The 23,915-nt window shown below is 44.9% G+C and overlaps 2 protein-coding genes across 6 annotated transcripts in view; one reads left to right on the top strand and one right to left on the bottom strand.

The window, feature by feature from the left end:
• The window catches only part of NMRK1 (nicotinamide riboside kinase 1), a 29,298-nt gene extending 9,935 nt beyond the window's left edge, over nucleotides 1-19,363 (bottom strand). Inside the window, exons 1-2 of one of the 4 annotated variants that reach the window (XR_008314732.1) lie at nucleotides 19,012-19,363; nucleotides 12,963-13,004 (exon numbers count right to left, since the gene is read on the bottom strand). Coding sequence is in view for 3 of the 4 variants with exons in the window: in XM_053288865.1 (XP_053144840.1) it covers nucleotides 12,963-13,004; nucleotides 19,012-19,037 (68 nt within the window). In the remaining variant the exon portion in view is untranslated. Of the gene's footprint in view, nucleotides 1-12,962; nucleotides 13,005-18,860 lie in introns of all 4 variants that reach the window. The other 3 variants (XM_053288865.1, XM_053288867.1, XM_053288866.1) reach the window with 3 other exon arrangements.
• The window catches only part of OSTF1 (osteoclast stimulating factor 1), a 29,664-nt gene continuing 25,049 nt past the window's right edge, over nucleotides 19,301-23,915 (top strand). Inside the window, exon 1 of one of the 2 annotated variants that reach the window (XM_053288864.1) lies at nucleotides 19,301-19,642. In XM_053288864.1, the coding sequence (XP_053144839.1) occupies nucleotides 19,609-19,642 (34 nt within the window). In that variant the 5' untranslated portion in view covers nucleotides 19,301-19,608. Of the gene's footprint in view, nucleotides 19,643-20,189; nucleotides 20,407-23,915 lie in introns of those variants that run through there. The other variant, XM_053288863.1, reaches the window with a different exon arrangement.

Here is a 23,915-nt window from a genome sequence, read left to right as displayed (position 1 = left end):
CAGTTGTTGCAGAAAATAAAGACAACTTCCATCAGCACATTTCTGCTACAGTGTGCTGAAGGAAGTTGACTACTTTCTGTAGCAACTGAAGGAGCCACATTTCTCCATAACTCAAAATGCAATATTTTGTCAATGGCTAAAATGGTTTCCTCTGTCAGTTAGCATGCTTATTGGAATCATTTGTACATAGAAATCGAATGAATGAATGAATGAATGAATAATATGAGTACCATGACTCATATTAGCTAGCAATGTGACAACTCTCCCCTCCACATCGGGCAGGATCCAAGCTAAATTAGCCATGACTAAGCACCATTGAAACAAATGAGGCATGTTAGTTGTGATTAACTGAAGTTCCATTAATTTCAAAGAACAGTGGCCGCTCAAGCCAGGTCGCCATTCTAGGTGATGAAAGTTCCACTGCCCCCGCCCCCTGCAGCAGCTGGGCAATGACACTACCCCACCCACTCACTGGCTCTGTCCTCAACCTCACTGCATTTGTCTTGGAAGCCCAGTGCTGATAACCACTTCTCTTCTTGGCAGTATTCAGCACTGTTCACCAGCCAACAATCCTTTATGCCAGCTGGTTTCTCTCGACTGATCTGCTGTTTCCTCCATTCCGGGAGCAGACAATGCACACTAACTGGAGGAGAAAGAGAGGGCACATGTACGAGGGGCAACACCTCCTTTAGGCTGTAGTGGGCAGCGGGCATCCAGCATCAACAGCAGTGGTGTCCCTTGCTGCATCAGCTGGCTGGCCCTCTCTTTGGGTGAGTGGGAGGAGAAGTGTTGAGATGGGGATAGGGAGGCAACAGTGAAAAAGAATGAGGCAGCAGCAAGCAAGACAATGCCTTCAAGGGACCCTGCATTTGCTGTTCCATGGTGCAGTTACTGCCTGAGGCAGTCACCTCACTTTGCCTCATTATAGAGTCACCCCTGCCAAGCAGTCTGAATCCTGCACATTTTTAATTTTTTAAAGTTAAAAGCTGAGCATTGCTACCAAGTACCATGGAAGCATAGGGCCACATCTCCTGCTTTTATTTAATTTTTAAAAAATAGTGTGGCAGCAGGGTTCCACCTTCTTGCAGACCACGGAAAATATATCAGATTCCAGTAACAGCAGGGTTACTACTAGTATAACAAAGTAGTGGTGGTGGGGGGGTTTGGGGGGGGGTTAAATGTATGAGAATCCAATAGCTAAAATAATTATCAATGCCACAACTTCAGAAAATTTTCAAATACATAGACGAGTACATCAAGGCTGCTTATTGTCACCACTGTTTGCAATTTCAATTGAACCTCTAGCTATTGCTATCAGGGATAATAAGAGATATTATTGGATTAAACAATTAATAAAGACCAGTTTAAGATTTGCTTATAAGCAGAAGACATGGTAATCCTGCTGTTAGACCCAGAAAAATCTTTCCCCCATGTAATTAAGACCATCAATGAATTTTCAAAATATATCAGGCTATAAAATTAATGTTGGAAAATCAGGATGGTTTGGATTCAATTTATCTAAAGACCTGCAAGATAAAATAACCAATCTGTTTCAAATTCCATGGCGAGAGAGACCTATGAGATACTTTGGAATATGGATTACACAAGAATTAGCCTGATTCAGTTTAACCATAATAAATTAATGTTAGAAGTCAGGAAAGATCTGGCTCAAGATGTGGTCTCAAGTGCAACTTGCTTGGTTTGGAAGGAATGACACTTTAAAAATGAATATTTTGCCCTGGATTTTTTTTAAAAATTTCTTTATCTACATCTATATCAATTTTAAAAGAATGACAGCAGCTGATAATAAAAATGTGTGTGGGCTCATAAGCCTCCAAGAGTATCTACAGAAACTTTATATAAACCACTGGACAAGGGAGGCTTAGCATTACCACGTACTACCTATTAACTCAGACCTTATTTTGGTGATCTAGAGACAGGTTAGTGCAACTAGAACAGTATGAGCTACCAGTTTCATTAAGGGATATGTTGTGGCACTATGCAAAGACAGACTTGGCGATAGTGAAAGGGAATCCATGCAATAGGGCACTCCACCTAAACTGCCTGAAAATTCAGAAATAAATGTCCCTTAACTGCATTTCATTACAATAAAGAAATTGAAAATAAAGGTTTTCTGGGTAATATTCAGTTATGGCATGAATATGAGCCAGTGTGTGGGCAACGTCATGTGCTCTAGAACCTTGCCCTTCATGGCTAATAAAATCTGCCAAGGTGGTTATAATCAATGCTTCATTAAGGCAGGGCAGGATGCCATTGTGCCTCAAGGAGGTAGTGGTGAGACCATTATTTAAAAATGCCCTCCCTTGACCCCTCCAACCTGAACAATTACAGACCTGTTTCTAACCTCTCCTTTTGGGGCCAAGGCGATAGAGTGTGTTGCGGCATCTCAGCTACAGAGGGACTTGGTTGATTATATACATATAGATTATGTATATCCCTTTCAATCTGGCTTCTGACCTGGATATGGGACTGAAACTGCCTTCATTACCCTAGTGGATAACCTATGCCAGGAGTTTGACATGGGGAATGTGTCCCTGTTGGTTCTGCTGGACCAGAACCATGGTATCCTTCTGGACTGCCTCTTGTGTATGCAGACTAGAGGCACTGCTTTTGGAGTGGCTTCAGTCCTTTCTTGGGGGAGGGGTCCAGAAGGTAGTGCTGGGGGACTGCTGCTCAGCTCCATGGCCATTGGCTTGTTGGGTTCCTCAAGGTTTAGTTTTGTCCCCCATGTTGTTCAACATCTACATCAGTGATTCTCAAACTTGGGTCCTCAGGTGTTATTGGACTTCAACTCCCATAATACCCAACCAAAGGCCACTGAGGCTGGGGATTATGGGAGTTGAAGTCCAATAACACCTGAGGACCCAAGTTTGAGAATCCCTGATCTACATGAAACTGCTGGAAGAAGTCATCGGAGGACCTGGACTGAGTTTTCAGCAATATGCAGATGACACTCAGCTCTTTCTCTCATCACCTGATCCTAGGGTAAAGGTAAAGTGTGTCCTTGAGTCTGCGTCGACTCCTGGCAACCACCAAGCCCTGTGGTTGTCTTTGGTAGAATACAGGAGGGGTTTACCATTGCCATCTCCCACACAGTATGAGATGATGCTTTTCAGCATCTTCCTATATCACTGCTGTTCGATACTGGTGATTTCCAGTGGATTACTTGAATCGGGGGCCAGAGGCCATGATGGGCTGGATTTGGGCTAGTAAACAGAGATTGAATCCAGACAAGATGGAGGTTCTGTTAGTCTGTAAGAGAGCCAACCGGGATGAAGAGATTTGCCTGGTTCTGGGTGGGGTTATATTCCCTTTGAAAGAGCAAGTGAGCAGCTTTGTAGTACTGCTGGACCCGGCTCTGTTTCTGGATGCTCAGGTGGAAGTGGTGGCCAGAGGTGCTTCTGCACAGCTTCGGCTAGTGCGCCAGCTGTATCCCTTTCTTGAGAAGACAGATCTGGCTACAGTTACCCATGCCTTAGTCACATCACAGCTGGATTGCTGTAACAACCTCTATGTGGTCTGCCCTTGAAGAAGACCATTTTGTTTATGTATTTATTTTTCTATGTAAACTGCTTTGAGAATTTTGTTGAAGAGAGGTTTATAAATATTCGTAGCAGTAGTAATATTCAGAAACTGCAGCTTGTGCAAAATGTGGCAGCTAGAATGTTATCTGGACTCTCCTGCTGGGATCATATTACACCCTTTCTGAAAGAACTGCATTGTTTGTTTCTGGGCCCAGTTTGTTTCTGGGCCCAGTTCAAGGTGCTTGTTTTGACCTTCAAAGCCCTCAACGGTTTGGGTCCTGGATATCTGAGGGACTGCCTGCTCCCAAGGGTCTCTGACCGCTTGACATGATCATTGGAAAGGGCTCTGCTTTGCATGCTGATGGTGAGAGAGACTCGGCTGTTGAGCACATGGTACAGGACCTTCTCAGTCATTGCCCCCAGGCTTTGGAATGCTCTCCCAGCTGGCATCCACTCTTCAGCCTCCATCACAGTTTTTAGAAAACAAGTAATAACATGGCTCTTCATCCAGGCTTTTATGTGAGAGTACAGTTTTTAGTGCTGCTGCTGCTTTGTGTGTTACTGTTTTTTAAACAGGGCTGGCTGTTCCTGATGATATGTGGCCTTGGTGTTGGAATATTACTAGGTACGCATTGAACGCAATTTTTAAAAGAGAGTTTTTTAAAAATATATTATTACATTGGTACTTAACACCACACAGATAGAGGGCTATATATCCAGCACATCAGGATATTTGTTGGAGATGTGGTTGCACAAGAGCAGACTTGTTACATATATTTTGGAATTGTTCGAACAGAGACTTTCTGGAGACAAGTTATTAATAGCATTGAGGAAATGACTGGGTACTGTTTGCCTCTAAATCCTTTACTATTTTATTCTGTAATATTAAAGAGGAACATTGGTCTTACCTGTGAAGGGTTCTTTTTCCCTGTAGCTGAAGCTCATCAATACTGGGATTAGGCCCTGAGCATGCTCAAGACAGGCCGGAAATGAAATACACTAGTTCCTTCCACTGGAGGGCACCAATCCCCAGTTCCAGGACAGTAGTGAAGAGAGGCAACAAAGAGGCGTAAATAGACTAGAAGGAGGAAGAGAACTAGGAAGAGAAGGAGGAAGGAATCTCAAGAAGAAAACATGAAAATCAGATCTTCATAAAGTAACAGAGAAGAGGTGGAGGTAGCTAATGCTATGGACCCTGGAAACTGCCTCCACGCAAAACGTTTATACCATCCCCTCTAAGATAACTATACAGGTGAAACTCGGAAAATTAGAATATCGTGCAAAAGTCCATTAATTTCAGTAATGCAAATTAAAAGGTGAAACTGATATATGAGACAGACGCATTACATGCAAAGCGAGATAAGTCAAGCCTTAATTTGTTATAATTGTGATGATCATGGCGTACAGCTCATGAAAACCCCAAATCCACAATCTCAGAAAATTAGAATATTACATGGAACCAAGAAGACAAGGATTGAAGAATAGAACAACATCGGACCTCTGAAAAGTATACAGTGTACTGTGCTTGACTGGCCAGCAAACTCGCCTGACCTGACCCCATAGAGAATCTATGGGGCATTGCCAAGAGAAGGATGAGAGACATGAGACCAAACAATGCAGAATTGCTGAAGGCCGCTAATGAAGCATCCTGGTCTTCCATAATACCTCATCAGTGCCACAGGCTGATAGCATCCATGCCATGCCGCATTGAGGCAGTAATTGCTGCAAAAGGGGCCCAAACCAAGTACTGAATACATATGCATGCTTATACTTTTCAGAGGTCCGATGTTGTTCTATTCTTCAATCCTTGTCTTCTTGGTTCCATGTAATATTCTAATTTTCTGGGATTGTGGATTTGGGGTTTTCATGAGCTGTACGCCATGATCATCACAATTATAACAAATTAAGGCTTGACTTATCTCGCTTTGCATGTAATGTGTCTGTCTCATATATCAGTTTTACCTTTTAATTTGCATTACTGAAATTAATGGACTTTTGCACAATATTCTAATTTTCCGAGTTTCACCTGTATACACCACTGCACTGTGATACTCTCAGACATGACTCCGAGAGGGCCTGATGAGCTCCAGCTACGGGGGAAATGCCCAAGCGGTATGAAACTGCAAGGAGGGCGGGTTTTTTTTAGGATGTCTCAAACTACCTATTGGACCACCCTACAGCTGAAGGCTGCCTGGGAAGAAGAAAAGGAGGAGATTTTGTAGTGGTAGATAAAGGGTGTAGCAGAAAGCCATGTGGCCGCTCTGCAGATATCCAACATAGGGATGTGTGTGGAAAAGGCAGCTGAGGTTGCTGCACTCCAAGTGGAATGTGCAGTTATCCCCAAAGGGGGAGTCAGACTTTGTGATTCATAGGCAAGCTTAATGCAGGCTTTAATCCAGGCAGGCAGAGTGGATTTGGCCACTTTACAACCCAGATTGGAGGGCTGCAAAGACACAAAAAGGGCGTCCAACTGTTGGAAGTGCTTAGTGCACCAGATGTAGGTGTGAAGAGTGTGGCATACATTCATTTTGTTCCAGAGTTTTTCCTTTGTGGTGAGATGGATTGGGACAGAAGGAAGGAAGAACAGTGTCCTGAGATCGGTGGAATACAGTGTTATTTTGGGGCATGAAGGTTGGGTCTAACTTTAGGATCACGGAATATCACAGAGGTTGGAAGAGACACAACTCCCTACGGACCAAGAGGGCCCCCAAATCTGATACCCTGCGAGCAGAGGTGATGGCTACCAGGAACAGGACACTGTAAGATGGAAGTTTAAGAGAAATGGAAGACAAAGGTTCAAAGGGGGGCAAGGTGAGAACATTTAGGATCTTAATGAGGTTCCACGAGGGGAAGTGGTGGATGGGAGGGGGAGCCAAATTGGAGGCTCCTCAAAGGAAGCGTGAGATATGAGGGTGAAGTTTCTGGCTTCCTGGTATTGAGATGTCCAGCATGGAAGCCAGGGTGGATGTTTGTCATTTCAAGATGGCAGGTTTGAGATGTAGGTCTAGTCTGGCTTGAAGGAAGGACGCCCACTGATGATGGGTCTAGGCTATGCCTGCAGGACCATCTGGAGAAAGCCGCCCAAGTAGCCTGATAAATATGCTGAGTTGAGGGACAACAAGAAGCTAGGATAGTGTCCTGTATTTGTCGGGAGTAGAGTTGGAGCCAGCCCGGATCTGGGTGTAGGATGGGCCCCTGAGATAGGAGATCTGGGCGATGAGCGAGGCGCCAGGAGGCTGAACAGAGAGGCTGACAAGATCCGTGAACCACAGGCGTCTGGGTCAGTGGGATGGGGCCACCAGGATGATGTCTGCCCATTCCTGGCATAGCTTCCTAATAACCTTCAGAATAATGGGTGTCAATGGGAAGGCATAGAGTAATACCGGGGGCCAGGGGGAAGTCAGAGCATCTGTTGCTTCTGCCTGGGGAGCCAGGAACCTGGAGAAGAAATGTGGAATCTGTGCATTGAGTGGGGATGCAAACAGATCCACTAGATGAGTGCCTAGGAGCCTGGTGACCTGATGGAAGATCTCTGGATGAAGCGTCCATTCTGATGGGTCCACTGTTTGGCAGCTGAGCCAATCTGCCTGGAGATTGTTCACACTGCTGAGGTGTTCCGTGCTCACTGACAGGATATGGGCTTCTGCCCATTGGAACAGGAGGTCAGAGCCCTGGGCTTTGGTTGTAGTATTGTCCGTGCGGGTGAGGACATGCTTTCTGCGGACCAAGAGGTGAATTGCAAGAAAGCCAGCCTGGCCACCCGAAATTCAAGCCAGTTGATGATGCTCTTTCTTTCCTCCTTTGACCACTGACTCTGCGCTGTATGGCCCTCACATATTGCACCCCAGCCCATGATCCTTTGGGGGTCTGTCAGTGGGAGTTCCTTTCTGAGAGCTGGGGAGAGCCACCAACTGAAGGACTTCTTGACCAAAGACGGGATACACACTGATAGATGAGTCCTGGCCAAGATCGAGTCCTGGAAGGGGAGGAGGAGCCAATGGAGCAGGTGTGAGTGCCAACTGGCCTAAGGAGTACACTTCATGCACACAATCATTGACTCTAGAATCTGTGCTAGGAGCATCAGGTCTGCAGAGGGAGAGTGCATGAGAGGCTCGATGGAAGAGACGATCTTGGTCCTCCTGTCCTGTGGTAGTGAGAGCACAGCCGGAACTGTGTGGAACATAGCCCTGAGGGGTTGAAGTGATTGCAGTGGATGGAGATGACTCTTGTCTGGGTTGATGATGAAGCCGTGGTCACTCAGAAACTCAAGGGTCTGGTGCATGTGTGTTTGAGCTATTGGGAGGGAAGGAGCCCTGATCAATAGATAATCCAAAAATAGGTATACACACAACCCCTACAAGTGGAGGTGTGCTATGATGGACACCGTTATTTTTGTGAACACCCGTGGGGCTGAGGATAGGCCGAATGGGGGTGCCCGGTATTGATAATGGTGATTGTTGTAGGCAAAACATAGGAATTTCCTGTGGATGGGAACATGAAGGTATGCCTCCGAGAGGTCCACTGAGGCAAGAAAGTCATTTGGCAAAACATGCCTCCTTGATGGAGTGTAGGGACTCCATCCTGAACTTCCTCGTCTTGATGAACATGTTGAGATGTTTGAGGTCTAGCACTACCCACCAGGAAATGTCCTTCTTGTGCACAAGGAAGAGAAGCAAATAAATGGATGAACATCTTTGCGTCCAGGGCACTGATTTGATGGCCTGGATCTGAAGAAGATGTTGAATCTTCTTTGAAGATGTTATTTGAAGGTGCTTGTCTGTTGTCCTGGAACATGGGGTGACTAGGAAGGAATCGCGGGGGGTGGGGGAGGAGAGAAAGGTCTAGTGAGTAACCTCGAGCAATTGTGTCTAGCATCCACTGGTCCTGTGTGGTGGACATTGTTACCAGCTGAACTTATTCTGCTCACTCCCAGAAGCCTCCCTGGTTGCAACTGCATCTCCAGGCTTGGAGAGCATAGCACTTTTGCTATGCTCAGGAGCTGCACCGCAGTGTGAGCTCCCAGTCTATGTTATACATGGGGACAAGTCACTTAGTTGGCAGTGGACTGGTCGCCCCTATATCTGACTACGAGCCCCCCAAATTGGAAAGGGGATTAGCTTCACACTCTCTATGAGGGATGCCCAGCTAGGCAGACTCCCAGGACTAGCTACTGCAAGCGTCTGTCATCTAAGATAATTTCAGCCTTGGAATGAAATCTAAACTCCCCTCTTCCTCTCACAAAGAGAGACAATACCTGGCCATGGGGCCAGGGAGAAAAGACACATAAGACAAGTGCAACTGCAGCCTCCATTACAATAGGGATGAGTTAGTGATGTAACTTTGAAAAGGTGCCCATCGAAACTCTTTATAGAATTATTGGGAAGCCCTTCCCAGCGCAGGATATTTTCTGCATGCTCCAATTGTCCTCACAATCAGCCTTGAATGCCATAGGTGATTCACACACATTCCTACCCAGGAAGGACTACAACACAATGCATTCCAAAAAAGTTTGTCTGGGCTCTCCTGTTCAACAGAACAGGACAAAAGACAAGTGCATGTTTTGTGATATAAGTATCCCTAATTCCATGACCCAGTGTGCTTCCTCATGCATATTACACCTGGGACTCCCACTGCGAAACATCTCAGTGCCTTTCACTTTGGACCCCATCAGACAGCAACAAGAAACTCCAGCAGACCACCTTGGTATTCCCCTCTTCAGGACAGGTGATACAGCCTCTTGCCTAGCTCCTTTGGGGCTGAATCTATCCCTTTCTCTTATTTCTGAAATCTTGCCCCTCAATCTTAAAGTACTTCTCTAGTCCACCTGGGAATTTACACATAATTTGGAACTTTAAGCTAATTGTGCCTTACAATAGTCTGTTTTTTAGCATATTTGTGGTGCCTTTAAACTAGGGCCACATAGTAATTTAGTCTGATTTTATTTTTAATAAACTCCTTTTTGATTTTACTCAAACCTCTCACGCAAGCTGATTTTCTTGAGTTCATATGCTTGCACAAATTAAGGCTGATTGGAACTGTCTCCCCCTTTGAGCTAAATTCCCACATTCACCCGAACTAGGGGGTGCAGGCCAATCACCCTCGAGGCAGTTTCATTAACATCATCCAGGTGAGGGCAAACTCTACGAGTCTGCCCCCTATGTGTACTGAGTCATTGTCATTTGTTCTGCTGGGGAGCGGCATGGAAAGCTCTGGTTGATTGGGGTCTGGATGATTCTCTATAATCCTGTCTCCATTGGTATCGCCCTGTACCTCAGAAGTTCAGGTTCCTGACGTCTCCTGTATGGAAATTGGATGGGGCTTGAAAATTCCTCTGAGGCTCCTGCCTGGTTGAGGGCATGACCTTCTTTTTGTCTTTGGTTTCCACTAGGACAGGGTGGTCTAGCAAGGGACCAAAGAGGTTAGAGCCTGAATAGGTGGAAGAGTTGAATGAGATCTTGGATACAGAATCCACTTGCCAACTCTTGAACAAAAGGGACCTGCATAATACTACTCCTGACGCTAAGGCCATAGAAGTCTGTTGGACACAGTTGAGGCAGGAGTCTGCCATGAAGGCAGCAGCTTTAGTCATCTTGTTAATATCTTGTCTTAGTTTGGTTTTTTTGGTGGGACTAGGGAAACCAACTCTTTGGCCCACAAAATTGAGGCCGTGGCAAAAACTGAGTTAGCTGCGGCCGCCTTGATTACAGTGGTGGAAGCTTCATGGGCTTTCTTAAGCAAGAGGTCACACTTTCTATCTTCTGTGGATTTTAATTGCTCTTGGCTTTCAGTGTTTAATTGCGTCCCAGAGACCATTTGAACAATGGGGGGTGGGGTGTCTACACGGGGAGAGTCCAAGAAGGAAGTGACCTCAGGTGATAGCGCATAGTGTTTTCTGGGAAATGAGCCAATAGGTCTGCAATATGACGGATTTTGCCATTCTGCAAGCATGACCTGTCGAAAAAGGTTAGGGAAAGGTACAGAGGAGGAGGGAGCAGAAGAGGAGGGCAAAACATTCTGATCTAATCTGAAGGCTGCCACCTCCGCTGGAGAAACAACTGCTTTTAAATAGTTTTAAACATTTGTTTTTAAATGGTTCTCTTAGCTCTGAACAGAAGTACATCAAAATCAGCAGATGAAAAATGGCAAGCTGATATGAGTGTTGTAGGCATAGTTTCTTCCTCTTTATCCAAATCTCTAGGAAGCAAAGGTTCTGGAGATGCGGGATGGCTAAGAGCCTGAGACTGGCCTAACAGGTGGCAGCACCAGATGGGGCTGGGACTGGAACGGGAGTAACCAGGAGAGGGAGAACTGGAGGGACAGGATCAGGCTGCATGGGTAGAAAAGGTGGGGTGGGGGTAGCAGGAGGATCCACGGGCTGTGCTGGAGTGTTCGGGTTGTGTGGTCATATAAGAGCAGGAAGATCCAAGTCTAAGAAGGACAGGGAGCCATGGCATTGCCTATGTCTCGCTCCGAGAGGTCTGGGTGCAAAACGTCCCCTTTCATGAAGAGGGATAGCTTCTCTCCTAGAACTAGAGCTGGGAGAGGAAAATGATAGACTCTTGGTTAGGACGAGGAGGCCTCTGTGGATGGGTCGAAGCAGCCAGCACAGTAGGCGGGTGTCTGGGAGGCAGCTGTAGTAAAGTCGGGTTAGGGAGCGGCAGCTGCGGCTGAGGGATAAGCCAGAGACATTCTCTGGCAAAAAAAAAAAAACCCCTCTAAGCCACCTGGTAACATCTGGTGGAAAGTTGTGGGAAGCCTGTGAGGAGGGGGGAACGGCATTACCTGCAGGTGTCCCTGATGGTACCGGTGGTCGGAGCATGGATGAGCCTGAGGGAGATTCCTTAGGTTAAGCGTAGTCATTTGTGCCTGAAGGAGGAGGCTGTGGAGCATCTAGTGGCAGCACGGCATCAGCCGGCTGTTCTGGGTGGTGTGTGTGGGGACTATGTGAACCAGCCAGCTCCCTCTCTGCAACAGCCACAACGGGGTGGTAGTAAGGGATGTCAATGGATCACCCACTGAGTGATGGCCATCCTTCCCCTTCTTAGTGCACTCTGTTTGCAGGTCTTAAGAATGTGGTTTGGTCCATTTATAGACCACCTTGATCATCAAGTGCTCACTGAGGTAGATGGATGACGAGGGCTTCTTACACTTCTTTTGCTTGCCCTCACTATGCTCGTTGCAATGTTTGGACTTTTTTGCCACTTTGGGAGGGGGTGATGTAGCGCCCACCAAAGGACAGGAACTAGCGCAGGAATGGCTTGTAAGCAGACGGGAGAGGTGGGACTGATCTGCAGGGGGGCCATAGAAGTCAGCTCAGCTGAAGTTTGGAGCTGGGGGCCTTCAGAGAGGGATCCTCATAGTAGCTCCTCGTGGGTGGGTTCGATAAACAAGTCAAATCAGCCAAATTACTAAAAGAAAAAACTGTTTGGAATAATTGATGAAAGAAAATGGTCTAAGGCAGGTCCCTTCCTGCCTCACACAATCTAAGGACAGGAAAGGGAATAGCATACAGAAAAGAGCCAAGTTTTAGAGGAACTAGTTGGGGGAAAGAGCACTCTCTGAGAAGCAATTTCTCAGCCCTGCAAGCCTCCAGCAGACAGGACCAGAACTGGGGATTGGCACCCTCTGGCAGAAGGAACTAGTGTATTTCATTTCCGGCCTGTCTAGAGCATGCTCAGGGCCTAATCCCAGTACTAATGAGCTCAAGCACAGGGGAAAACTGTATTATTCATTTATTAACTGCTGCCAGATTGGTAATCAACAGTAATTGGGAAAAGACTGATGGTCCAACATGGCAAGAGTGGTTAACGAAGGTATGGGATCTGACCATTATGGTAACATTAACTAATTATATTAGAACAAGAGAGGGAAGGCATTTGTTGTTGTTTTTTAAATGGTCCCTTTTTATTCATTATTGGAATAAAATTCAGGATAATGTACAAACATTATGTTAATTGGAGTAATTTAAGTTGAGATTTGTTACAACAAATTGTGTTTTAATTTTAAGTTATATCATAGGATTTTTCCTTTGCTTTTTGGTTTTTATATAAATTGTTTTTAAAGGTTTTTTATTCTTTCCATTTTGTTTAAATTGTTTTGTTTAAATTCATATCAAAGATTGGGATTAGATGCAATATTTAAGGACTCTTTGGTATTAAATAAAAATTTAAAAGTGTTTTTAAAAGTCGATTTGCGTTAATGAGAAGTCATTGCAAATTCTTCCAGTAAAAAGTGGCAAGTTGTGTGCAAACAATGTGTTTTTCCAGTACCTTGATGACCTATAGGTGGTCACTCAACACTAACAGCAAGAAAGCAACATGTAAATGAAGATGATAAATCTTTAGCCAATATTCTACACTACAATTCAATAATCATGGAAAAGATCTTGCTTTAAGGAAATCAACAGTTCACACTTACCCTCCAAGTCCAATGACCAGCATTTTCTTGGCTACCTTACACCTAAAAATTAAACACTGATGAGTCAACATAACAGTCCACAAGTCATTTTCATTTAGTGTAACAAGATGTCATGGGCCAAACATGTCAGAATTTAAAAAAGCAAGCGGCTAAACAGTTACAGCTGTACATATGTGGGGGAGTGAGGCATGAATTACTAAGTGTCAATTAAAAAAAAAAAAGAATCATAAGAACATAAGAACAGCCCTGCTAGATCAGGCCAAGATCTATCTAGTCCACCACCCTGTTTCACACAGTGGCCTACCAGATGCCTCTGGGGAGCTCACAAAAAGAGGTGAAGGCATGCCCTCTCTCCTGCTGTTTCTCCCCTGTAGCTGGTATTGAGAGGCATTGTGCCTCTGAAGCTGGAGGTGGCCCACAGCCACCAGACTAGGTACATTTGATAGACCTGTCCTCCATAAATTTGTCTAAGCCCTTTTAAAGCCATCCAAGCTGGTGGCCATCACCACATCCCATGGCAAATAATTCCATCGATTAATTATGCACTGTGTGAAAAAGTACTTCCTCTTGTTGGTCCTAAATTTCCCAACCTTCAGTTTCATGGAGTAACCCCTGGTTCTAGTGTTGTGAGAGAGGGAGAAAAATTTGTCCACCCTCTCCACTCCATGCATAATTTTATACACCTTGATCATGTCTCCCCGTACTCGCCTCTTTTCCAAGGAAAAGAGCCCCAGATGCTGTAGCCTAGCCTCATAAGGAAGGTGCTCCAGGCCCCTGATCATCTTGGTTGCCCTCTTCTGCACCTTTTCCAGTTCTACAATATACATCTGAAGATACAGTGACAAAAGCTACTCCAGTACTCCAGAGGTGGCCACACCTTAGATTTGAATAAGGGCATTATAATATTAGAAATTTTTTCTTCAATAACTTTCCTAATGATTCTTAGCATTGAGTTAGCCTTTTTCACTGCTGCCTCACACTGAATTGACACTTCCAATGTACTGTCCACCACAGCCCCAATATCTCTTTCCAGGTAAATCACCAACAGCTCAGATCCCATCAGCGTATATTTGAAGTTCATCCCCCCCCCGCACAATATGCATCACTTTACACTTGTTTACCTTGAACCACATTTGCCATTTTGTCACCCACTCCCCCAGTTTGGAGAGATCTTTTTGCAGCTCCTCACAATCTTTTGTGGATTTCACTACCCTAAATAGTTTTGTGTCATCTGCAAATTTGGCTACTTCGCTGCTTACCCCAACTTCTAGATCATTTATGAACAAGTTAAAGAGCACTGATCCCAGTACCAATCATGGGGGACCCCACTTGCTACCTACCTCCATTGTGAAAACTGTCAATTTATTCCTACCCTCTGTTTCCTGTCCTTCAACCAGTTACTGATCGACACATGAACCTGTCCTCTTTTCCCATGACAGCTAAATTTACTCAAGAGCCTTTGGTGGGGAACTCTGTCAAATGCTTTTTGGAAGTCCAAGTATACTATGTCAACCAGATCATATTCATCCACATGCCGGTTGACACTCTCAAAGAACTTCAAAAGGTTAGTGAGGCAAGACCTGGCCCTGCAGAAGCTATCCTGGTTCTCCTTCAGCATGGCCTTTTCTTCTATATGTTTAACATTGTTGTCCTTAAGTATGCTTTCCATCAATTTAGCCAGCACCGAAGTTAAGCTGATTGGCCTGTAATTTCCCAGATCCCCCATGGATCCCTTTTTGAAAATTGGAGTCACATTGGCTACTTTCCAGTCCTCTGGTACAGAGCCTGATTGTAGGGACAAGTTACACATTTTTGCTAGATCAGCAACTTCACATCTAAGTTCCTTCAGAAGTCTTGGGTGGATACCATTCGGACCTGGCGATTTATTAATTTTTCATTTTTCAAGACAGTTTAGAACATCTTCCCTTGTCACCTCAAATTGGCCCAGTTCTTCAGCCACTAAACCTGAAAAGCACAATTCCAGAGAAGATATATGATCAGTATCCTCTGCCCTGAAGAAAGATGCAAAGAACTCATTCAGCGTCTCTGTAGTCTCCTTATTCTCCTTAATAATCCCTTTCACGCCCTCACCATTTAAGGGTCCAACTGCCTCCCTGGCAGGTTTTCTACTTCTGATATATTTAAGAAGTTTTGTTATTCCCCTTGATACTTCTAGTTATATGCTCCTCAAACTCTCTTTTTGCATTCCTTATTGTCTCTTTGCATTTCTTTTGCCAGAGTTTATGTTCCTTTCTGTTTTCTTCATTTGGGTAGGACTCCCATTTTCTGAAGGAATTCTTCTTCCCTTTTATAGCTTCCCTACTTGTTAGCCATGCTAGCATCCTCCTGAACTTGGTGGTACCTTTCCTGCTCCTTGGTATACATTCCAACTGAGCTTCTAATACTGTGGCTTTTAATGTTATATGCTTTCTGGAGTGATTTGACCCTCCTGACCTCCCCTTTCAACTTCCTTTTTACCAGTCTCCTCATCTGAGAATTTCTCTCTTCTGAAGTCCAAAGCATCTGTGTTGGACTTTGACAATTCTCCACTTGCATATATGTTGAATTGGATCACAATATGGTCACTGCTACCGAACGGTTCTGCAACTCTTACATCTCGCACCAGGTCCTGGGCACTACTCAGTATTAAGTTCAAGGTTGCCATCTCTCTGGTTGGATCCTTATTCTGTTGTATTTAAGTCTCAGTATTCCAATTTTTCATATGTTTTAATATCAATGTACATTTCTTGATGACTCACAATTATAAATTGACACGAATGAGTTGAAATTGGGCAACATTAACATTCTGTATATAGGTCTTAATCTGGGATGGCTCATTCCTACAGGAATGACAACTGAATGTTGTCAGTGAAGGTTGTTGATTTATCAACAGATAGGGTGAGCAGGGGGGCTGAACCCAAAACTTCACTGGAATTGAAGTTACATAGCCAAAATGAACACCAATATTATATTATTGCATAAACATTTGTACAGAAAGCTATCAATATAGACCCAATCACTCGTATCAAAGAGGACAGCAAGTCAACATAATAAATGCAGAGTCCTGAGTGACTTTCTCAGGATTGAATTTTAAGCTGAAAGAGGTTAAGGTGGTTCTCTTTGAATTTATTCATCTATTAATTTAAGATGAAGCATTTAGATGATGAAGATCTTATGATTAAGAAGCCTTCTCCAGGTATAAGTAGATCAAACTCCTTTAAAGCTTTCAGTGAAGATGTTATAATTATGAAGTATATACAAAGTTTTGAAACATCAATCCAAGATAAATCTGAGTACCAGTTAACTTCAAAGTCAACATTCATACCAAAATGAGCGACTACAACTTTTAGAGCATGTTCTGAAGTGACTCATTTTGTTTTTCAACCACTTTATTAATGAACTACAAAACTGGCACAAAACCATTTGCATTTTGCAAGTTGTACAATATATGGTATCATTGTGCTAGAATTCTGCATTCTTTAATAGGGAAACTTAGATAATGTTTTACACAGTATTATTTCTTTTTGGGGGTATGTGGGGGGGGAGGAGACATCGCAATTCAGCATGGGAAATTGAAATGTTTTGTTTACTAAATAAATAGGTCAAACATGCCATATAAGATCACAATCAAGTTAGGATATTGGGGAAATTTGCATAGTAAAATTGTGAGAGGAAAAAACAGTTCAATTTTTATTCAAGTGAGGAAAAATTTTGCATCAGAAAGTTATCCAGCAAACTCACATCTCTGCAATGTACACACATCTCCCACAGTTTCATGCCTTTATGAGTGGTTTACTGGCTCCAACGTTATGAAACAAACTCTCCATTACATGATTCTCTTGAAGTGATCAGAGGACATCCAGCATTGACCACCACTGTCAGTTACTCAGATTGCGTCATGGGAGAGGCACAACTGTCTGTGTAAAACCATGTTTGAGCACACATTTGTATGTAAAAATGACAGACACACACACACAGACAATTCTTGAAATACAGACATAGTAGAGACACAGTAGTTCAATTCAGACATTATGAGGTACAAGTGTACAGATGTCTGTACATACATTTGTGCGAATGAATGTACCTGTGTGCATTCTCAAAGTGAACCTGGATATAGGCCCTTCAAATGCATGGTACAGACAGGAAGTGTACTTTGCTACCGGCATTCAGCGTAACATGTGAGTGACTGTACCTGTGTACACTTGTACAAGTACTGAACATGATGTGTGAATGGTCGAATACCACATACACATGAGGCCATGAGATATGCTCAGAAGAGACTGTTAGGATACTGGTGGAAAACTACTACAAATAGTAATAAATGTGAGTGGTCAGCGGAACAACTGTGCAACTCAGCTGAGCAACCCACTGAGCAAATGTTGCTGTTAACTATTTACCAACCACACAAAGATGAAGGGGCTTTGAACTTTGTCACGTAGACAGTGACGCAAGTTAAGATTTCAGGTTAGCAGGGCATATTTCTAAAACAAACAGTAATAATAGGAAAGTTATGTAGGAAGAAGTCATACATGTTCTACACTGTATTTAGTTTAGTTCTACTTTCTGAAACCATTCTCACTAATCTCTTCAACAATCATGTTGCAACTAAAAGCTTCTAACAGTTTATGATCAAAGTGTGTATTTAATGCATGCATGTTTTCAGACTGCAGCCTTGAATGCCTTTTGCATAGGATAAAAAGCAAATACCGAGTTTGTCTGAAATCAAGAATGCATTCTACACAATGAAGCCTTACGTTCAGATTTTAGGTGTAGAAAATGCAAAGATTGCTTGAAATGTGTTTGCATTGTAGGCACTTAAAACTAGGTGGTTTCCAGATAGCAAGCTTTATACTGCAAAAGGTGGCGTAAATTGAGACATTTTGTGGTGCCGATTTAAAACCGCAGTTGAAATCCGTTGCCTCCTACAAACGGCAAATACTTTTTGGCAACACAGATGTGACATTATAGGCTGTAATGCAGCAATAAAACATGACAAGCTGTCAGAAATGTGAATGGCACCTTGCTTACAGCGCAGGGACTGCAATGTCAAGACACAGGCTGTATGGAAGGACACTTAAGGGGTATGTCATGACATGGTGGTAGCGTGCAATCTGGAAAGCATCCTGGAATGTAAAGTTGCATTGCTTAGAATGTAAGCTTGATTTAGCATAATTCCTCCTGGAAATGGCCCATAAAAGAGATAATGTTTAAGAAACTGGGGGGGAAATGGTCTGTCAGTAGCTATCAGTAAAGGTAAAGTGTGCCATAGAGTCGGTATCACCTCCTGGTGACCACAGAGCCCTGTGGTTGTCTTTGGTAGAATACAAGAGGGATTTACCATGGCCTCCTCCCGCACAGTAAGATATGATGCCTTTCAGCATCTTCCTATATCACTGCTATCTTATATAGATATTTCCTGTAGTCTGGGAAACATACCAGTGGGGATTCGAACTGGCAACCTCTAGCTTAGTAGTCAAGCCATTTCTCCACAGCACCAGCTATCAATACTCTATTCCAGACATGCTTCCCTAGAGTTTCTTCACAGAAATCAAGAATAAGATTGTCAACAAAACCCTGAAGAACTGATCTTCTCCCCTTTCATAACTAGCACAGATAGCCTGCTTTGGGAGTGGGGTGGAGAAGACACTTGGGACTCAGCTCACTTGAATTCAATGGTACCTAGTTAGTTTCTTTTAAGTCCTCCATTTTAACTGGTTTAAGGAGAAACCCAAATCCCAACAGTCAAATTCTCGCATAAACTAGTGTATCTATATCTATACCTACACACACCATACAATCACACACGTACACAAAAAGTTTCTGAATTTATATATTTACAAATATGATACACAGCTTTTACTACCAGAAGAATAAGTGAACAGATACTCCATTCTTTACCTGAGCCTATATAAAGGGTTTCTCTCCCGATTTCTTACAAAGCAGCACCATTAGAGAGCCTTATGAAACAAAATGACAATGAAAAACTGACCCTGTGCCTCCCCTACTTCCAGACAAGACGAAGGGACAACAGCAAAGAAACACCACTTACAGCACAGGCAACAAACCCCGCCTCATCCACTGTGGACCGCTTTTAGATTCTTTTCCTTCAATAAGCCCCGCCCTCTATCGAAGGCAAAGACCAACCGCGCTCTATGCAAATACAACAGGCATCAAGCTCCCATTGCGACTTTTTTATTGGCCCGGACACCTTGGCCCACGGAGCCCTCTCAGGCGAGAGGGCACGTCGTGATTGGCTGGCTTCTGCAGCTCGCTCCTCCCCATGAGCGCCGCCTGGTAGGGTGATTTGGCACCGGCAAGCTGCTGCCTGCTCCCTTCTTTCTCAATAGTTGCAAAGTCCCGCAACGGCCCCTAGGGGGAGCAGCACCTTGGATCCAGTTTGCGGCTATTGCAGCGATTCCCACTTCCTCATCATTGCAAAAGCAAGTTCTGTGTGCACTCCCTAAGCGCTCTGCTGGGACGTTCAGGAACTCAGCCACCCAGCCCGTAGCTCTTGATCCGCGCTGTCTTTCCCCAGAAGCCCTCGTAAAACCGCCGAGCAAGGGCTATAGCGCTCCAAGAGAAGACAGCAAGGAGCTTCGCACTAGCTTCACGGGCAGGAGGACTTTCCTGCAACTTGTATACAGCTATGTCAAAGCCGCCACCTAAACCAGCTAAACCAGGTAAGGGAGGTGCCTTCTCCTCTTCCTCTTCCTGGTAGCAGTCATCTTGATCCACTGTTGCTGCTCCTGATGCTGCCGCCCATACTCTAAACTTTGTCCATGGGGCAGGGGCGGGGAGGGGACGGCTTGGAAGGGCTAAGCAGCTGATACTGAATGCTTATGCTAGCCCGCGGGCGTGGTGGGGGAGAGAAAGGGGTGCTCCTCCCTGACACGTGGATCGTGGGTTTTATTAGCTTGCACTGCCAGTGAAGCTCTCAGTATGCAGATTTCGGCCGAACCCACCGATTTAACTTCCGTGCACTCCGGATTAACCCTGATGAGTTGCCAGCCAAAGAAAAGTGTAACGGCGCCCTGCACACAATTGCTCTATGATCCGTCTGCTGTTGCAATGCACCGGAGATGGAGACTAGCAGATCGAGGAGGCTGGTCATTTTGGAGAGAGGGGGCTCTCTTTTTTCCGGGGTGTGGCCTTGGGTGAGACTGTCAGTGTCAAAGTGGGGGGCGGGGGGACAGCTCTCGTCTCCACTGGCCTAGGTTGGGATAGGAAGTGCGCTGAGTTCTTGATGCGCCTTGTGGCTGGAAGCGGCGCCGGAGGCAGGAATAGATGGCAAATGCCATGGCTATCGATCGTGGGCTCCTTTTACAAACTACTCTGCTGCGGAACATTTGCTATGGCGTGAGCTGTGGTGCATTAATGCAGCTCCCTCAGCGGTTGGCAGCAACTCTGAGCACCAAGGCCCCTCCTCTCCTCACCCCATGGCAAGGTGGGGCCTGTCAGAAACTTAAAAGTTGGAGCTGCCAACTTAGCCTTATTGCTCCTGAAGAGGGAGAGGAGAGGTATCCCAACAAACAGCCTTTCTTGGCAAGAGTGGCCAATATGTAATATCGTAGAAATCTAGCAACTGGTGAAGAAAGGAGGAGGCAGGCCCAGCGTCTGTGGTAATGAATATTATTTACAAGTAGAATAAATCAATCTGAGAATTGCTGGCAGGCAGGCTTTTACATTTGTGAAAGCATGTTGATGAACTCTCTTTTTTAAGCAGTAAAGAATCTTTTCTCTTTCCTGGATCTGGATTTGCAGTGTGGCTGAAAGTCTGTTTACAGTTTATTGGGAGTCATTTCATAGACCTCAGAGCATCACTTTGGAAAGTAAATCTGAATTGCTATTTACTACAGGACAAGACATTCTGTAGGTGAAACATTTGTCCTGTGTAGTGATAAGGGATGCTGAGTAGTCAGCCCTTGGATGCTCAGCCCTTGAATAGCCTTGGATAGCAGGCCATTTTGCTAGTCCAGGGGAGACTGTGCATATTGCAGTTGCCAAGCTACTGCGGCATGCAATCTCCAAACATATTTGGGGATGTATTGAGGGCAGAGGTGAACCTCTGTAATTTTGGAGCCACCCACCCAAACACTATTTTTTAGGTGACCACACTGGCGCGGCAGGGAAATGACTTGATTAGCAAGCCAGAGGTTGCCTGTTCGAATTCGTGCTGGTGTTTCCCAAGACTATGGGAAACACCAATAGTTTCCCAGACTATGGGAAACACCAATATCAGCAGCGATATAGGAAAATGCTGAAACGCTGTGCGAGAGATAGCAATGGTAAACCCCTCCTGTATTCTACCAAAGACAACCACGGGGCTCTATGGTCGCCAGCAGTCAACATCTACTCGACAGCACACTTTACCTTTAAGGGGTGTTAGAAACCCTGGACTTGGGCCCAGAATTCCAGGGGTAAGAGCACCTCTGTTTATGGGTCCTAGTGAGAGAGGGGCAAGTGGAGCACTGAACTCTCTCAAGAGTGCCCAGCCCCCCAATCCTGTACCTGTAGCAGGAATTGATAAATGTACACCCAGTTTAATCTTGGTGACCTGAAGAAGACTGTAGTGATAAAAAAAATTATAGCCTATAGAAAAATACCAAATTAAGACTGTTTCTCCTCCATGGCTAATAGCAACTCTGGTGGAAGGGATTTGGATCAGGTCTGAAGCAGGGTGGAAGGGTTTGGACCCTCCTTCCCCCACAAAGTGCCTCTAATTTATAGACTGCCTCCTGTGGCTGCTGTTTGTAGAAAAAACAAGTTCTAGGAAGAACTAATCTGTCTACTTTCCTTTCACTATCCCTACAACTGGACTAAATTTGGTACAAATTGAGGTCCACAAGTTAGACCTCTTGTGACTCAAATGTTCACATGTCCACCATCTTGAATTGGGGAGGATGACATTATTACAAACTACACCATTGAGGTGTCCCTGTGTGTCACTCACTATAACTGTACCAAATTTGGTTCAAATCAGGTAGGTGGTTCACCAGTTAGCCCACTTGCACCTCAAACATTCATGCGTCCGCTGTCTTGAATTGGGGTGGATTACATAATCACAGACTGTGCCATTGGGGTATCCCTATGTGTCCCTACAGCTATAGCAAATTTGATTCAAATCAGTTTAGACTGTTTACAGGTTGGCCCACATGCGCCTCAAATATTCATGCATCTGCCATCTTGAATTGGGATGGATGGCATCATAACAAACTATGCCATTGAGGTGTCACTATGTGTCCCTACAACTGTACTCAATTTGGTTCATATTGGTCCAGTTGTTGCAAAGTTGATGGTGAGGAGCAGTGTTGCTGGCACCTATTGACCAAGCTGCAGCCCCCTATACCCAGAGACCTCCCACCCTCACCAGAGCCCTGCTCCTGCTCCTCCCCACAGGAACAGCAGCAGCAGTGTTTGACTGGGCCCTTCCTTGCTGTTGCTACCTCCATGGCTACCTCTGACAGGCCCAGGCCCATCCCTTGCCTCCCTCTGCCAACGGCCTTGGTAGCCCCAAACAGCCGCAGTGGTTGACTGGGCCCTTCCTTGATGCCAATAGGCACTGCTATGGCCGCTCGTTCCCCTCAGGCCACTAGCAGGCTTGGGCCTATCCAGTGTTCCCTCTAAGGCGTGCACACGTGCACGCGCTCACAAGTTTTTTTATGTCCGCTCAGTTCATTTTTGATCCTGCTCCAGTTGAATCAGGAAGGTCCTGTCTGAATGCACGTGTGCACACACTGCCTTGATACTGCCGCCCAGAACAAAACTCATTCCGCACACAGATGATTAAACATTAGAGAGAACACTGGGCCTGTCCCTTGCTCTTCCTTGCTCTCTTCTCCTCTTTTCTTTTTCTCTTTCCTCCACTTGCTCTTCCTCTCTGTCTTTCTTCCCCGCTCCCTTCCTGAGTTAACAGATCTTGTTTCCTCATCTAATTCACACAATGGCAGCCTCCTTCTCCTGAAGGCGCTCTTTCCTTCCTAACACCCGTCTCTTCACAGACCCCTGCCCACTATCCTTTATACACACACACACACACACACACACACACACACACACACACACACACTCTATCTATATGCATGCTCACGAACTCTCGTGAGATCTGCCATGCACGGGATTAGCCAGGGGTATGCCTTAGAGAATTAGATAGATAGATAGATAGATAGATAGATAGATAGATTAAAAGTCCAGGAAGCAAAACAGACCTCTTTTGAGAGTGAGCTGCTCAGTTTCTTTTTGCTAAAAAGTTTGTTCATATTACTCAGAGGGTTTTTGCTAAGCACGTCGCATGAATTGAATTTCTATTGCCAGCTGCTCTTGAGTTTGTGCCCTCTGACCACGGGCACATATTGAATGAAAACTGCACACGCAACTCTGCAGCTCCATGCAATTCAAACTGGTTTGTGTGTGGCTCAAATGACAGCCCCCCCCCCCGTATGTTCCTTGTTGATTCACTTATTCATACAATACCATTCCTCATCATGACATTCTGCCTAGTTATTGGGATAGTTAACAAAGTACAGAGCATGGAATGTGAGTAAAGGCAAGAGGAAGCACAGTGTCCATGCACTGCAATAATTGTGAAATAATTTCTGGTACAGTATATGCCATGAAGAGACTGCATGTAGGAACAACCCATGTTGCCATTCTTTCTAAGACCTTGCACAGTGCCAAAAACTTTTGGGGGATGAGAAGGAAAGAGAGCTCTTGAATCAACGGGAGCCACTTTGACCTCCCAAAGTGTATCTAAGCAGTGGCAGTGCTTGAGGTGACTGCCTTAACTGAAGCAGGGAATTACTGGGATGCCAGTGGGGCAGCCAAATGCCACCCTACCTCAAACAAATAAAGGAAGTGTGCAGGGCAGAGAGGCAGCATTTGGCATTCTGCCTTAGGTGCACTGAGGTTTTGGGCCACCACTGCACCAGTAGGAGCAGCTCCAAGTTCTATGGAGCC

Source organism: Hemicordylus capensis, chromosome 2, assembly GCF_027244095.1.
Source record: "Hemicordylus capensis ecotype Gifberg chromosome 2, rHemCap1.1.pri, whole genome shotgun sequence".
NCBI classification, from domain to species: domain Eukaryota; kingdom Metazoa; phylum Chordata; class Lepidosauria; order Squamata; family Cordylidae; genus Hemicordylus; species Hemicordylus capensis.
The sequence above is the reverse complement of the archived record's forward strand: the minus strand, read 5'-3'. Positions and strand labels throughout refer to the sequence as shown.